Source organism: Cyclopterus lumpus, chromosome 15 (assembly GCF_009769545.1).
Source record: "Cyclopterus lumpus isolate fCycLum1 chromosome 15, fCycLum1.pri, whole genome shotgun sequence".
Classification (NCBI taxonomy): domain Eukaryota; kingdom Metazoa; phylum Chordata; class Actinopteri; order Perciformes; family Cyclopteridae; genus Cyclopterus; species Cyclopterus lumpus.
In genome coordinates this window covers 13,067,048-13,084,562 of record NC_046980.1, presented here as the reverse complement: position 1 = coordinate 13,084,562, position 17,515 = coordinate 13,067,048, and the positions used below count along the sequence as shown (strand labels likewise).

At 41.3% G+C, this 17,515-nt stretch overlaps 1 protein-coding gene across 5 annotated transcripts in view; it reads right to left on the bottom strand.

Moving 5' to 3' along the window:
* The window catches only part of LOC117744004 (Kv channel-interacting protein 2), an 80,479-nt gene that overhangs the window by 38,033 nt on the left and 24,931 nt on the right, over positions 1 to 17,515 (bottom strand). The window contains exon 2 of one of the 5 annotated variants that reach the window (XM_034552048.1): positions 9,342 to 9,350. The exons of the other annotated variants lie outside the window; for them this stretch is intronic. Within the exon in view, the coding sequence (XP_034407939.1) occupies positions 9,342 to 9,350 (9 nt within the window). The remainder of the gene's footprint in view (positions 1 to 9,341; positions 9,351 to 17,515) is intronic. 5 annotated transcript variants of the gene reach the window in all.

The following is a 17,515-nucleotide window of genomic DNA, read 5'->3' as shown; positions in this document are numbered from 1 at the left end:
AATTGGACAAAGATAGTATGAGAAAGTATCAGAAAATGTACATAAGTCCAATGTTCGTCATGGTTAGCCATTAGTTATAGGACCATGGTACACCGAAACTTCTTTTATTAGTTTTTTTGCTATGCTGCATTATCAAAGCCTGATTGGGCCTCTTCTCAGGACTGTACAGACATGTTCAGTCTTTGATTGACATCTCTGTCATGGTGGCCCAACTTACATCTTGAACCTTAATATATATATTATTACATAATGCTACGTTTTGTTATTTTCAGTACCAAAATTCAACCTGCAGAGGTCTAGGCAGCCCCAAAAATTGAAAACACCTGCAATCCACAAGATCACAAATCTAAATCTCTTTATGTTCATGCCAAAATACATGGTGAAATGACAAGGTGTTTTTTTTTCTTCAGTTACAGATGCAATGTGTTTTGAGGTGATTATACACTTGTGAAAACATAAATAATAATATAATATGCCATTTTCTGCCAGTTGATCCCCGTAAATGTTGCTAATGACTGTGGGTAGAGGAAAGGCAAATTATAGAACAGCAAGGAAAAGTCTGGTTGGGCATGGTAAAACACTTTACTCTAATGCAGCTTTTAAAACCAGGAAAATACATGGCTTATGGCATATTACGGTATCCAGAATCAAAAAGACAATATCTAGTATACTATTAAACACAGATATGATATGGATATATTGCACAGCCCTCGTAGAGGATACAGAAAGAAGAAGGAGACCTGGACATGTTACTTGAGATAAGAGCACAGCTAAAGGACAGATCAATGGGGCAGACAGAGATTCTATACAACATCTACAGACTAATATTGTGTCATGCAACAGAGTGAAGTAGAAAAGGAAGACAGCGTGTATGTGGGTGGGCAAACAAATTGAACGGCATTTAATACATCTTAATTGCACTAAACAAAGCTCGTTCCCACTATTAGGCAAATCGACACAAACAAAGCTCTAGGGTAAAGGACACACACACACACATTAACAAGGCTTTTTTCCCCTACAGAGGCTAATGAAACAAACTAATTACTGGGCAAAGTAGGGGCAAGAAGGAGGGTGCCTACAAATGACTGTCATCAGTAATGTGCACACACACAAACACCAACCAGCCATAACCAGACACAATCAGACTCCTAAGCACCATGCAGGTCTGCGTTGGGATAGGCAGGTCATACTTATAATTATACTTAAAATTGACTGGACTAATTATAGACACAAGAACATATCCAGAAACAGTATGTGGCATCAAGGCTCAGTCGGGGTATAAAATCAAGAACAATCTGGTAGAATCTTTCAAACATGGTCTGCTGACTTTATCCAATGAGGGGGAATAAAACACCAAATAACCCAGGACTTTCTTCATTTCATGTGTCCTTTTTTGCATAGTTTCAGTCACTGTTAGGGTCACATACAATTTTGATGTCAGAGTCCATGCCCGACTTAAATCGCATGTCCCTCAGCACTGCCAAAAATGCCACAATACTTAAATACCAAACTCTGAATGGCCTTGATGAAAATCCCTATGTTGCACAGCCATTACGCAGTTCTGCCCTCACTGGCTCCATCACACTGAAGCAGACATCGCTCTCCTTCTCTCTCTCTCTCCTATTGGAACAGACACACAGGAGCCAGTAGTCATGGTAACTCCATTCTGGGCAAACTTAAGGATGTGCATGTGCGCACACACACACACACACACACACACACACATACACACACACACACACACACACACACACACACACATTGTTTTTAATAAATACTTCATGGAGCAGAGCCGGTGAAGAGGCTTTGAGACTGGTAGCTAGCTGTGTAAACAGAGAGTAGTTTGTTTTGCAAGTCCATATTTCCTTATCTGACTTTATAGACAAATGTCTGGTACATTAATTATTCAATAATTTCAACTCTTTCCTACATTGTATGGCCGTAACTTGGAAGATAAGCACAATCAAATTCAAGTTATTATTCAATTATCCATGTATATAACATACATTTGAGTTTTTAATGCTGAATGACTTATTTCCCTGAAACTAATGTGCACATCTCAATTAAACATTAAACATTTGAAAGACAACACAGAAATACATAGTTTTTTCTCTTAAAAAAAAGGCTCAGTAATTTCTTTTAAAAGTTCAGGCACTGTAGTTTTTAGCGAATGCTAATAAAACAGGACTCAGGAACTTTGTCTTTGACTTGTTATCAATATGCATTGGGTATGCATTTGGTCAGGATGGATCTGTAGGACTGACTCAAATCAACATGTCACTCATTACAGGGTACTGTAACTAATTGCTTTGTTTTGAGTTGTTTCAGATGTGTATGACACAGATTAATAAGCTATTGCTCTTTGACTACATCTTGAAATTGGATTTGTTGACACTGAGAAAAATATAGAACATCAGTCTTATCCATTTATTAGAGTAAATTAACCATGCATTATTCCATTATCTAATTAATATACTAATATATTTTGAAAAGATGTACATCAGTGTTTCACTGTTTAATCCAAAGTTTGACTGTTTGAGTTTGAATGTTGTTAATACGGAGGTTTGACCGCTTTAATGTGGTAATTGGTCACACATGTGCTTCCCAAAAACTAAATATTAAAAATCCCCTGATGTATCATTGTAACAACCAAATAAATCTTTATCAGCACAAATATTGGTAATTGATTAATTTCCACGTGAACAAATTGGTCATCATACCCAATGTTATTGTTTTGGTCAAAATACAATGTTCATACATGGATTATAACGTACGTGTATGTGTGCGTGCGTTCCTTATAAAATCCAATTGCTGCTGTCAGAGCACGAACATGAAGCTCTGCAGAAGTCTGAGGAGATTACGGGGAGAAGAGCCGAGGGGGAGATGAGCGGCACGGGTGTCAAATTAGCATTCGCATACGGCTCTATTGACAAGGTCATCTAAACACTGCTTTATCTCCACCTTTCAAGATAAACTGCTGGGATTGAATAGAAATACCCCACTCTGTTGTGTCTTCCCCAAAGCAATGTGAGCTGCTGCTCAATATCACTCACAAGAAGGAAAAAGAAGAAAATGTGTAAAGCTTAGCAGCAGGCTGTCGAAAGGCACATTATAAAGGGTGTCTCTGCAAAGGACATTTTATTCAGCCAGCACTAAGCTCAGTAGGACAAAGAGTGTGAGTACATCAATCAAATAAAATCTTTTAAGTATCAAGAAAATATTTTGACGTGGTTTACACGACTTTGTTCTAATCTCAGTGCAAAGATTAGCATTATAGAGTTGTGTGTAAGTGGACAGGGAGCGCTAGAGAGGAGGACGGGTGAGTCGATATCATACTGAGAGCTGACTGAAGGGCTGGATAAAAGGATGTGTGTCTTTCTCCCACTGAGAGTTTCTCAATGGAGGTGGAATGCCACTTGCTTCCAGAGGGCAATCTTTTTGACTGAGAGAGAGAGAGAGAGAGAGAGAGAGAGAGAGCAGGAGGAGAGAAAGGGAGCCGAGGGAGGGGGGACAAGGGAGTCAAGAGACAGATAGAAAGAGGGGAGGAGTGAGTTCATTCAATCCTGCAGCTTTCTAATTCTCACTGTGCGTACAGATCATTGATTATGTTCATATGTATATGAAGGAAAAGTGGAAGAAAAAAAACGTATGCCCACAAGCACATACATACTTATGTATTCTCTGCATATGAACCATATGCAGAGAATACTATTCAAGCTGTTTAATGTCTTCATTTGATCTCTCTTTCTAGAGATGATACAAAGCACTCAGGCGTACTGTATATATATATATATATATATATATATATATATATATATATATATATATACATACACACACACACACACACACACACACACACACACACACACACACACACACACACACACTCAAACCCTACAAGTTCACTCACACTCTTTGAACACAAATATGCTTGTTTCTATGCATCTATGCAAATATGGAGTACAACTCTGGTCTACCATCATTCAGTCGAACAAACTCAGCCACAGACACAGCAGGACAGTGAAGTGATGGATCAACAACAGGACCATCAGCAAAGATCAGAGACAACATCTTCTAAATACTTCAGTGAAGACAATCCCCACGTGGCTTCTGTACTCGTGAAAGAAGCGGACCCACCAGCAAAACCTCTGGGTGTGGATGGTAGTGGAAGTTTTGGGTGCCTACCTTGGGTGAGCGTTCCCATGAGGAAGTGGTAGAAATAGCGAGCCACCCTGGTGAGCTGCCTCTTGCACCTTTTCCTGCACTGGCTCATCTTGGTGCAGCTGTGGTGGAGGTGATGATAGTGATGGTGGTGTTTGTGTCGGCTAGTCTGCTGGGGAAAGCAAGCTCTCAAGGTAGGAGGAGAGCAACAGAGCACTGAGAGAGAGAGAGAGAGAGAGAGTGTGTGTGTGTGTGTGTGTGTGTGTGTGTGTACAGTAGGTGTGCCTGCCTCTTCTCCTCCTCACTCACCCCTTCTCTTTCCTCTCTCTGTCGTCCTCCCCACTCTCTCTTTCTCTCCGCTATTCCCTCCACCTGTAGGGCCCTGGCTGTCAATCAGCCAGCTGCGCTCTGGCTCCTCCCCTCACGTTATGAGAAGCCTCTCATTGGCTGGGAGCAGAGTGTGGCGGAAAATTACGGACCGGCGCACATGCGAGAGCGCGTGTGTGTTTGTGTACGTGTGTGAGAAGTATACTATAAGGAGGCTGTGTTGAGTGGCAGGTGGTGGTTTTTCTCGAGTTCCACACATCTTGTTGATTTTTTCTTCTTCTCTCTTTTCCCCCATGTGTGTGTGTGTGTGTGTGTGTGTGTGTGTGTGTGTGTGTGTGTGTGTGTGTGTGTGTGTGTGTGTGTGTGTGTGTGTGTGTGTGTGTGTGTGCGTGTGTGTGTGTGCGCGCCTGTCCGTGTGTATGTGTGTTTGAGCCGGCAGGAGGTTGAGTAAAGTGACAGCAAACCCATCAATTAGCATCACACAGCGTCCTCCTCTGTCGGTCATATGTTTCTCACTCGCTCGCTCATTAATGATATTCATAACAGCGAGGAACAGGACGAAGAGGATGTGGAGTGTAGGAGCAAAAAGAAAAAGTGAAGGTATATGAAGAGACAGATACGAAGGTGGAGATGGGGCAAAAAGGGGAATGCATAATTCATATCTTTCCCTCCAATGTGGTAACATTTATAAAAGAGAGAAAAAGCCCCACAGGACAGGGGGGTAGTTGGACAAATACCAACCTTCTCCAACAAATTATGATCTGCCAGTTGGAGGAGAGGAGCTTTTAAATCCTGTGGCATTGAGAAAGAAAGGTCCTTATGTAAAGCGTCATCATTCTGCATCCACTTACTCAGAGTGAACACTTGCAGAGTCACTAAACAAGGACACACACTTCCCTGGTTTTCCCTGTTGACAAGTTGTACTGTTTCTCCCTCCACACCTCCCACATTACCCTACCAAACTGCTGCCAATCCAACCTTTATCCTTTCTCCTTCTCCCTGATGCTGAATCAAAAGTGATTACCGTTGCCACAGCAACCTCCAACTACATGGATTTTTCTGGTCGTGGCACACGCACAAGCACACACTTACATACACACACACACCTGTCTGTTCATTAGGTCAGGGAGAAAATCAATCAAACGTCAGGCATGCTTCCTCTAAACACTATTGCTCTCTTTCTCATTTAGCAGTCAAAGTGTCAAAGTACAAGAGAGAGTTGGACAGTGAGCTGTTCTGGACTCGAGGTGATGCAACACTCAGCTGAACTTGTCTTCTGCCTGCAGGCCCCGTCTTCATCAAGCTGCCAGTGTACTGCAAGCCTGACTCCGACAACACGTTATAAAATATTAGGTAATCCATACTGCATTGCTCAACTCCAGGAGCAGATGTATTAGAAAACTTTCTCATGAAACTTTCTCATAAAAGTGAGCAAGATAATCTTCAGAACATGTATAGCAGGATTATAGGCAATCAATGAATACTCATCTCTGTGTTTATATCACACATTCCACCACCTCATAGATTGTTTTCACCCCGCCTGCCTGTTTGCTAACTGCCCTGTCATTTCAGATCGTCCCACTATGCCCGCATCAGCTTTCATTCCCCTCACCTGGTTCTCCACGCCCATCTCCCCTGCAGCGCATCACCTCATCAGTCCCTCATAGTTAAGCCCTCCACCTGGTCTCTGTGTCTCTGTGTTGTGCTTGTGGGTTCCAAAAAAACACACACAACTTCGAGCACTGCTCTTCTCCCTTAGCCTATAAATAATAGAGTTGTCGCTAGTCACATTGTAGTTTAGGAAGGACAGCACAGAGGCACACATACATCTCCAATGTTGCCCCATCACCTCAGACATTCTCCGTCACTCGCCACTTTCAAATCCGCACTTAAAACCCATTTATTTGAATCTGCATTTAGCCTGAGATACTAGTTTTTATTTTGGTTCTCACTATTGTCATCTTTCTTGTTTTGCTGTTGCTTCTATTGTTTATCTTTACCATGTAAAGTGCCTTGAGTACCTTTTAAGGAGCTATACAAATAACATGTATTATTATTAATATTATTATACATTCATACAGTCATAAGTTCAAACAACCGAAGAACTGAAGAAGAACAGTAGGCGTGATCAGTGTAGCATGAAGGATTACAGACTTGCAGACCTGTTACAACGTACCATCTCTTACCACACACACACACACACACACACACACACGATCACAAGAGATCAGCGTGTATGGTCTGATGATGAAGTGCATACAGCCAGCTTTGTGCTTAGAAGATGAAATAATGAGAAAAGGAGGCTACTCATCATTTATAAGGCAGGTACAGAACATACAAGCAATTCTCATTGCATAACACAGAAAGGCAGTAAATAAAGAAAACAGAATAAATCACACAAATTAAAATGTTAAATATATATTAAAAGTTTAAAAATGAAAAGAGAAATAAACAGAGGGGGCTCTCTCAACTGATCCATAATTGACTGTGAATCAGTATGTCAGTCTCAATAATTATGAATCTCTCCCTGCCATTTGGATATTTTACATTATGTCTAATCATTTTAAAAGAAAGAAACATGTTAAAAATAAATAAATAATTCAGCATGTGTTTCATTCAGTTCCTTCTGGCAGCATGAACGTGTCATGCTGTGACACAGACTTTGCTTGTGTGTTAAACATCCTCAATGTACTTTTTGTTCAGTTTATGTAGTTACTGTTCACACACAATCCCTGAAACTAATCATTGTGTCTGAGATGCTGTTGCCTTCAAATTAAAGCCACGTACTGTTCATGAAATGCTTTTAGTTCAAGTAATACTTTTTCAGATCACTTTTGTGATTGAAAAGAAAACAAGTATGTTGCCTCGTTTTATTTTCACAAATGTAAATTAGTTTGTGCTTTTTCTACATTAACAACATGTTAGGTAAAAGAAAAAAATAGACAACTTACACTTACTATAAAATGTTTCTTGAGTGTAAAAGGACTTTGAACACAACATGTATTCGCTATTTTTTTTAATTTTTGTAATTTTACAGCAAAAAGATCTGAAAAGTAAGCAACAAACTTGGTGTGAATTGTGCATTTTTCCAGTTGTTGGACCATGAATGTTACTTAGATTTGACATCAAAAGTAATTTTGCCATCTCTCCAAATATTCGCTATCACTCAGGGACTAACCTAACCTGACCTGCCAGCTTTGTTATACAGAGCCATCTGAGAAGCCGTCACTGGAAACTGAAAAGGGCAGGCACTTTCAAAGAATCCTTTGCAGGCAATTGTATGAGCCATCTGCAGGCCATCTCCAGTTCTGATATCATGACCCTATTGTAGCATCTACTTTAAGGTGCTGCCATCATTGTTTAAAACACGCCGTAGCTGCCACGCCGTAGCTGCCACTAGCTCCTCACAGGACGCTGATTGGTCCGTGCAATCCTTGAAACCTGACAAGATGGATTGAAGCGATTCTTGCGTGATCTCCTGACATTACTAGAATCCAGCTGCTGTGTAAGGTAAGGATCTCCCTAGTCGCCGGCACATGTAGGTATTATCTGCAAACCAGAGTGCCGCAGCTAAGCCTAAACATAATGCTTCTGAGGGGCTCCATAGACAGGTGAAGTCATTGATGTGCTTGCTGCAGCACCGCTTCGCAGTGTCTAGCCAATAACAAGTTAGACTTCTGCTTCTTTGCCTTTAATGGAATATTTATTGGTCACCCCTACCAATATTATACATATATAATATACAGTATATTGTACATGACCCAAAGCACGGGGGCGACACCTACTGGATCAATTGTGTCCGACATACACTTGATTCCAGAAACACAAGATACGTTGAATGTTGACGATTCTGAACGAAAAATATGTTTCATGCGTCATTTTCATATTCTTCTCGTATCATGCTTGCAGTGACACACAATGCCACATGTTAACTTTGAAAAAACGATTGTGGGGGAACAGAAGATCATGGTTTGTGTTAAAACAAAAAAACGTAACTAAAAAGCATAAACTCAATGGTTACTTCTGGTTTCAAACAAGACCCAAATAGTGGTTTCCTGGGTGAAAGTAATTTGTTTGTTTGATCCATCAACCACCACTCTCACTGTCTAGACTTTCTCGCCTTCATACTCGTCATTATATTATGGAACCTTCAACAAATTTTTCTATGTATACTGTGTCACTTGCTCTGCACAGCGCTTTTACAGACAATGCCTGGGTGACTGGGCTGCAGGGACCTGTCTTCCTTTCAGAAATGCATTACATATTCAACACCAAACTATTTTACCTCCAGCTCTGACACTGTAGATCTGGAGGTAGAGTAGAGTCAGAGAGCATCTCCAGATGTCGGATAGGTTTACGGAGGATGTAGAAAAGCTTGTTTGCAACACTGTGGCGCCATCAGTTGAGCCAGACAAACAGAAATAGCAAGAAGCAGTGCTCAAATTCACAAGTTAGAATTAATGCAGATGCAGGCTGCGGTCCTTTAGCTATTACCAAGAAAAACACAAACAAAAAACATACAACAGGCCCTTTTAGCACCAATTATCCATTGACAAACCCTTTTGTCTTTAGTGTAAATTGAGACTTCAATCAAATGCCAGCAGCTTTTCATTGTATTCATTTAAGGACTAAAAATAGTGCCAGTCTTATAAATGTCAGGGATCAAAAAACTGAAAAATGGACAGACGGGGAGGCAGAAAGGAAGGAGGAATATGCTGGCAGACAGGGTCAAACAGACAAGAAGAAAGATGAGTTAGGTAGCAGGCAAACTTGGTGCACCATTGGCCCAACACTGAAGCTCCAGATCGGCAGGCTGTCTGAGTGATTGGATCCATCATTAGGATGGAGACTCAGGAGGCCTAAGACCTGCCCTGACCATGAAGTTACTGTCAGAAACATCACCAAGCAGACCTGAAATGCTTTTTTTAGGATACATCTGTACTGACTGTCTGATTGACCTGCTTCCCTCATTTCTTTACCCATTTCAAAACTATGGTTTGTTCTAAATGAGAGTCAGATGCAGAGATAAGCTGGAATCACAAGAGCAGTGACGCCAAATTGTGCCATAAAACTCTATGTCTGTATCATGACTGCATCTTGCATGGTTGAAACACTATCACGATCACAAAATCTGTGCACATTTGGTAAAGTACTCCTGTGACAATAGTTGTCTCCAGGACCACATTTTACCACGATGAAACACAAGCATACACTGATTGACAAGGTGAAAACAATAACAATGTTGCGGCTGGCAAATATTATGAAATTTGTGCGTTGCGAGGGACAAGGACAACGTAATGATTTTCTACAGATCTGGAATCGGGGCAGCAGTCTGTGCAGCCTGCTATATGAGCACAAAGGCACACAGTAATGTTGGAGGGCAGATGTGACACTGACACTCCACCCAAGTATCTGGCAAAGACACATACTTTAACACTATTTATGTTGCAGGCAAAGGCACCAGCTGGTGAAACCCACTCAACATTCTATTCACTGGGAACATGCGGCTGTGGAGGGAAGGAGAGGAGAAAGAGAGGGAGGAGCGAGAAAGAGGCGCAGGTGGAAGCACTCGGCTTCAGGGACTTAAATAAAAAGTTAGCACAGAGCTGAGACAGAAAGTCTTGGCCCTTTAACCTTTCCCTATCCAGTCCCTCTTTATTTGCATATTTGTGTAAAGGTTGCGCCCTCTTACGGTCTGTTATAAACTAGCTAGTTGGAAGTGGACCATAAAACTATGTGACGGTGCCATAAATAGGATTATGCGCATTAATATAGTACAAACAACTATTTATAATGTAATTATAAAGTTGGGGTAATCTACCTTGATGAGAAGTTGCTTCTTCTTGATTTGTTTACATCGCCGGCCGGCCGGCTGTGCGTGTGTTCTTTTAGTGCATGTTTGTGCATGTAAGAGTGCCCCACTGGCTGGCTCACAGTCCACCACTCGGCACTGCTTTCATAGGGCGGTTACAGCAGATGGCTAGAGTCCCAACCAATGGTGTCGCCCAAACATAGCGCCCACCCCCCAGTTCCCCTCACTGGTCATCGCTGTTAGCTCTGTTAGCACTTAGCTATGTGCCGCCAGGTCAGTCGTGTCCATGTTGAGAGCCGTTGAGAATCAATAGAAATGCTCCCAATTTCCTATATAGCGCCTTTAATATATTTGATTTGTCTCATTATGAATGCATCATCAATTACAAATGAACATGACATGCAGATTGTTTCAGGGATGTTACACATTTACAGTTAAACAGAACATAATGTAAGGTAACTGAACAGCTAACTGAGCAAAGTCTGGGAAGTGTGTCCTACGATTTACCTGATTATGTATACCCTTCCCCTTTAATGTGCCGTGAGGGCTCTCCACAGCTCCAAGTATGATTGAATGTGGAATGGCACCCCATCGTTAAGTCAGCGGGGATCATTTGGAAAAGTACAGCTTTATTCTATAATTGAACTCAGATAAATCAGGTTGAGGAAAAGTGGGCACGACCGAAAAGGAAATTGCAGCATCTCGTCACAAAATAACTGCAAACCCTCAATTATCACACAGAAGATGGATGTCAGAGCAACAACCAGAGCATCAGGAGCTTTGCCCGCAGATGTGTCCTAGTAGAGTACCAGCATAGGGTCCTAATTAACAGTCGTCAGTCAAAAGTAATCTGACTTGTTCAATCAGAGCATCGTTGTGTTCCAGCAGGTATACGACATGTGCCATGTCATGTCCAACTCACAAACTCAAGTGTGTGTATATATCTATATATCTATATATATACACAGTATCTATATCTCTCTATATATACACAGTTTATTTATATATATATATATATATATATATATATATATATATATATATATATATATATATATATATATATATATATATATATACATATATATATATATACATATATATATATACATATATATATATATATATATATATATATATACAGTATTGGGGCTGCACGGTGGTGTAGTGGCTAGCACTGTCGCCTCACAGCAAGAGGGCCGAGGGTTCGATTCCCGGTCGGAGCGGTCCTTCTGTGTGGAGTTTGCATGTTCTCCCCGTGGCAGCGTGGGTTCTCTCCGGGCTCTCCGACTTCCTCCCACAGTCCAAAGACATGCTGCAGGTTAATTGATCTCTAAATGTCCCATAGGTGTGAATGTGAGAGTGAATGGTTGTATGTCCCTACATGTGCCCTCGATGGACTGGCGGCCTGTCCAGGGTGTCCCCTGCCTTCGCCCTATGTCAGCTGGGATAGGCTCCAGCGCCCCGCGACCCTAATGAGGATAAGCGGTATTGAAAATGGATGGATGGATGGATATACACAGTATCTCTATCTCTCTCTCTATATATATATATATATGAAAATGGCTCCACATTGACACCCTACATTGAAATGTTCTCAAATACTATTTTTAAGGAGTATTTCTGCATAATGAGTACTGTTACCTTTGACACTATATTTTGATGATAATAATACTATACGTGTGTATAATGTTGAATTTATTTGTATTGTTAGTATTATGAGTTATTTCTACTTAAACCTATGGACTTATTCCACCACTGGTGATATATAAGTAGACAGTAAAGAACAGTTCCTGGATACAAAATACTAAATAATACAAAATAAGTATTCTGTGATTAGAAAAAGTAGTCATCCATACACCAAGAGATGAATCAGTAAGGTAAGGAAATATAAATAAGCAACTAATAAGTATAAAGGAACATGAGAGCACCTATCCATGTCTTTGTATTTTGATATTTAGCAGGAAACACACTGAACCTGGTTACATTTTAAATGGCATGGTAAATATTCACTGTGGCCATTGTCTGTCCAGCAGTGCAGATAGGAAACACCAGAACATACCCTCCATGACGCTGCTGCCACCTGCAGGCCAAAAGCTGCAGAGAGACAACTCCAGGAGAAGGAAACATGGACTGAGAGAGGGCACAGAAGAAAAGAAACATGTGAACTGCACAAACGCACCCACCTACGCCCGCACACATCAAACTTCAACTAAGGCCATAGAGTATCCAATGATGCATGGCTCTTCCAGCTGGGAGGGAAATATGAATAGTAATGAAAAGTTGTCCTATAGATAAGAAAATATGCATAGAAAAATAATTATTTGTATGTATGTCCAGGTCCGTAAGCTTCTAAGTATCAGTTTGCCACCGAGTACAGACCTTACATAGTTCCTCCATCCCCGGTCAGAGTGGACAACCTTTCATCCTGGGGCTTCTGTGTGCGTTTGCTTCAGTAAGTATCATGTCACATGTCAAAAGCATCGTATGTTTCCTGCACCATATGCTGACCCCTGTAAACCCATGAATACATTTGTAAATATTATTTAACACAGATAAACACATATCTGTTGCACAGTGTAGTAGGTGTTTACTATTGCGTCCTATGACTTAAGAAGTTGGCTGTACCGAACAGTGTAGACCAGTAGAGGGCAGTTACAGACCACTAAAACCACAGCCTATGTAGGTCTAAAACAATATCTCATGCAAACTCGTAATTTTCTCCTAGAGTATGAAATACAAATTGTTTCTTCTTACATTCCATGTTATGGGGCTCATAATTCCTTGCAAAAAAAATCTAGATTGTGCGTCCATTACCTTCACTCTGAATACATTATTGTGGAAAGGTTGGCACTCACTCCAAATTAATATTTAACACAGATAAAAACATTTTATAGCTTGGGCATGACTTCATACAAATCTTGGCAAAGCAATTATTGGTCAGATTTATTTTAGATTAATGTTAGCACCAATTTACGCCTGTACGCTTTTATATACAGTTAATTATCTCGTCTACAGAAAATATAGCGACAGTGTAATTGAACCAAGATAGAGTAGGAGGCTAAATGCAGATATATTTACTGGTCTGTATCAGCTCACATCAGAGTTACTGATTTATGAGTCAGACTTCTGCTTTGTTCTTTACTCTTGGCATTAGAGTGATCTGTCAATATATCAGTTCAGCATTGTGTTGGTAAAAAAAAAGAGCTGAAAGGATGTGGTGAGAGATTCATATAGCGTATACAGGAATACAAGTAGAGGAATTAGACGATACAGAAAATGAATTAATGAGAATAAAGAAATTGTCCTATTTGTTCAAATACATGTTTGGCTTCGCTGTGGTAAGATAAAAACAAAACAATATACATATTAGGCTCAAGCCACGTCTCTTCTCCACTTTGCAGTAAAGCTACACAAACACACTCTCTCTTCTGTTCTCTACAGCTTTTATACCCTGTGAGAGCTTCTAAAAAAAGCCGGGGAGGAATCTACTACTGTATGAAGGATGAAGAACCCAAGGGAGACAAGACTGACTAATAAAGAGTGAGAGATAATCAAGAGGAATGGACCACTGGGCCATGAGGTCTAGAAATAACCCACATGGGAGATTCTGTGGTTTTCACATTGTTTTTATCACCAGGCAGCAAAGTCAGCCGAGCCTGACGTCGGAAAAGAGGAGCACCGGATCACGCGCTTATACCTGCGCTCCTCCTTGAAGGCATCAAGCATTCTGCAAGTGACAAAAGGTCTCTGATATATCTTTAGTGCCTGTGTTGATGTGAACTCCTGCCATCACCTCGCCTTTGCTACATCTTGCTCCACTCCTGTTTTACATGTTATCATCTGACACAGGAGCTCTGTAATTCCTCTGAAGCCTGTGTCTCCCTTCCTTTCACTGTCACACTCAACCTCTTGGCTGCTTGACTGTTCTTCCCATCTCTCTCTCTATCTCTCTCTCTCTCTCTCTCTCTCGCTCTCGCTCTCTCAGTGCCTGTCTGAAGGCAGGCAGCAGGTGTTTTGTGACTTGGAGATCAGTGAGCCTCTGAGAGACGGAGCCCCTCGGAGCCAGGCTGCCTGTGTGGGAGGAGGAGGGAAAAGCTACGCTTCCAAATTTCAGAGTCTGTCTTCTTCTCTGCAACAGGAGAGAGCGCTTATCCCACCCCCGGACCACAGTTCAGTACCAGTGGGTGGGTCCAATCCATGTCATATGTCCATGTATGTCTTTTCTAAGTGCCGAGCCTTTTTTGTTAAGAGTCGTGTGAGCTACTTGCTGCTGAGGCACTAGCTAGTGTCACTAGGGAGTGTGGGTGCACACATGCAATGGCTGATATAGCAAATTAAGTGAGTGGGGGAGATGAATAATGAGAAATGGAAACATGTTTTCATCATGTCCATTCTCTGCATGAAATATTCAGATAACACTAAAGCACACAGTGACTTTGCACTGATTAAATCAAACCTTTTTGAGGTAACCCAATTTCCTAGCACCCCACTCTGATCCAAAACTAGTTTCAGTGATGCTGACTTCCCAATATACAACAGCTCTCCTATTCCTCTCCTCTCCCTCTCCTTCCATCTCTCTCTCTCTCTCTCTCTCTCTCTCTCTCTCTCTCTCTCTCTCTCTCTCTCTCACTCTCCCTCTCTCACGCTGTACCTCCTTGATGTTAGAACCACATCATGTGTAGACTTCTTTTTCACCGTCTCTCTCGCTCTCTCTCACCTGCTCATCTTTTCTCAAAGACCAGCCTGTAAGAGATTTGCAAATGGCCAAATTAAAGAGCATCCTCTATTCTACCAATCTTGAGTCTGCATTTGAATATAAAACAGTCATGAAAACGGCATAGCTTCCGACTTGTGGGTGGGTGACTAAAAATATGAAGTGCAACATTTGGTTCTGTATGAAATATTTCTCCCTCTAAAAACCTCTTGCCTGGCATCCTCTGCCTTGCTTATGTTTGCTATATGTTTTGAAAAAAGAAGAAATAATTACTAAATGTATCAAGAAGTAGTTGTTGATTGCAGCCCTACTTGTGACTACAGTAGTCCAACTGGTCTAGAATAATGCATGCTTGGAAGAGATCATGGAAAAGCATCTCCACCTTCCTTTCCAAGTCACTGCCTTTGTTTACATCCCAATGAATACAATATATTTCACTGTCAGCTCTTTCAAATTAAATAAATTCTTAAGTGTACTAACTTTGTCCGAGACAACCTACTTCTGTCATTGAATTCTCCTGTTTAGTCATATTCCTTAATCTGCTTTAACCTGAGCAGACTATGTAAATCCTATTCACTCACACTATGTTTTAATGTGTTCCCGGCCAAAGCATAACACGTCTATGCTTACACTGTACAAAACAATGGACCTGGTCACACCATGATTCTCACACGGAACATGAACACAAAACCTCCTGACCAGCTTTGTCCTTTGACAATTCCAATAAAGTTTATTGAAACCAGACGACAGCGTGCTCAACCATGTTGGAAATAGTTATCTTCTGCAATTATATACATTATACTACGGAGGGAAAATAGGAATAAAATAAATAAATATGGAGCTGCAGATGGCCGCAGGATGCAGACAATATGGTCCAAGAATATTATTTTACAAATTACGCTTTACAACTCATCTTTTGACAGCAACCACGTGCTAAAGCAGATGGTGTAACAACACATAGTGGAAGACAAGTGACAAACATTTTAGACCATCCAAAAGAAAATCAGAAGAAATTAAATCTGGGCTGTTTTGAATTGTTTGGGGGTTTGATCAATTTAGGTTTAAAGTCAGAGCTGCTATGCCCCCCTGTTGGTGAGGACAAAATTGAGTAATTCAGTAATCACATCCGTGGTTATATGCAATAGGCTTGAGCTCTTTTGGTGACAGATTGGCTACTTCATCCACTGTGCCATCCCAGTGACTGTGTTTCAAATGTGTGTGTTTCCTCTCCATTGCCAGCCTCAGTTAGCCTCATGGCTTCTTGTGAGCCATTATCTAGGGGGCTCAGTCTGGTGTGTCTGATGAGGACAGCTGCTGGGTTAAACGACCCATCTGTATCTAAATGATATAATCAGGCCTAATAGAACAGGAACAGATCAGTCCCATTGCTGTCAACCATCAGAGGACAAGAGGTCACCTTGACTGTGATTTAGGCACAGTCCACCTGATTGGAAAGTCTCGCCTGAAGTCGTGCAACTGCCTACCAGTGGTTGTATGGTAATCAGGAGTGTTGTTTATCTTTCAGCAAGCTGACAGCAACTTTTTGCTCAAGTTCTGTGCTTCAACGCAAAACTTTTAAGGCTAACCAAAAAAATGAAGGGGTGTATGGACATTATTTATGGGAAGGTATTTGCAGCCTTCACACTGAGGGGATAATTCATCAAAAAGTGATCATGCAAAGGTTGTACAGGGCATAAGAGCATTCTGACTTGAAGCAGTCAAGGGACTGCCCACATTAATCCCAAAAACAGCCATTTGTGTCCTGCAGCCAGAGTCCCAAACCTACACACCTTCCCACCCGCTGACCAAATACAACCAATTACCGAACAAAAAATATGATTAATTATTTTTTTTAATACTTCTATTTTCATGACAGCTCCTCCATTTGCACTCATGTAACATGAGCCCCATGTGATCCTCACTAAGAGCACTAATAGCAGCTTTGATCATGACAAGTGCAGTACTTACACCACACTACTATAATCACCAACTCTCCTAATGTAATCCCTCACTTCTCTTGACACCTCCTAGCTTTCTTAAGGAGCTCTCTCCGTTTGTCCAGCAGGGCTGCCGCCAAACTTTCCTCCTTTCTCAATTTTCAGAGCTCACTCGCGCGCTTTTGCTGGGCTTCTTAAGTGCTGTCTAATGACACTGGTATGATTTGGGTGGTGTGTGTGTGTGTGTGTGTGTGAGTGTGGGAGGGGAGGCGGGGACAGTCACAGAATCTGAATCAGAGATCCTGGGGAGTGAAGCAATGGAACATATTTTCTCTCTCTCTCTCTCCATGTGGGCGGGGAGCCAGGGGTGAACCAGGGTGAATTGCAACCCACTATAACAACACAATGATGAAAGACCAGACACTCGGCAGACCTGACAATATAAACACTAACGCACACTACACAAACATCTTTCACAGAATAAAAAACGAGTTGTATTGATTAGAGGACGCTCAACTTGTTGCCTGTAGGTTTTCTCCCGACAAGTGGCTCATTCAT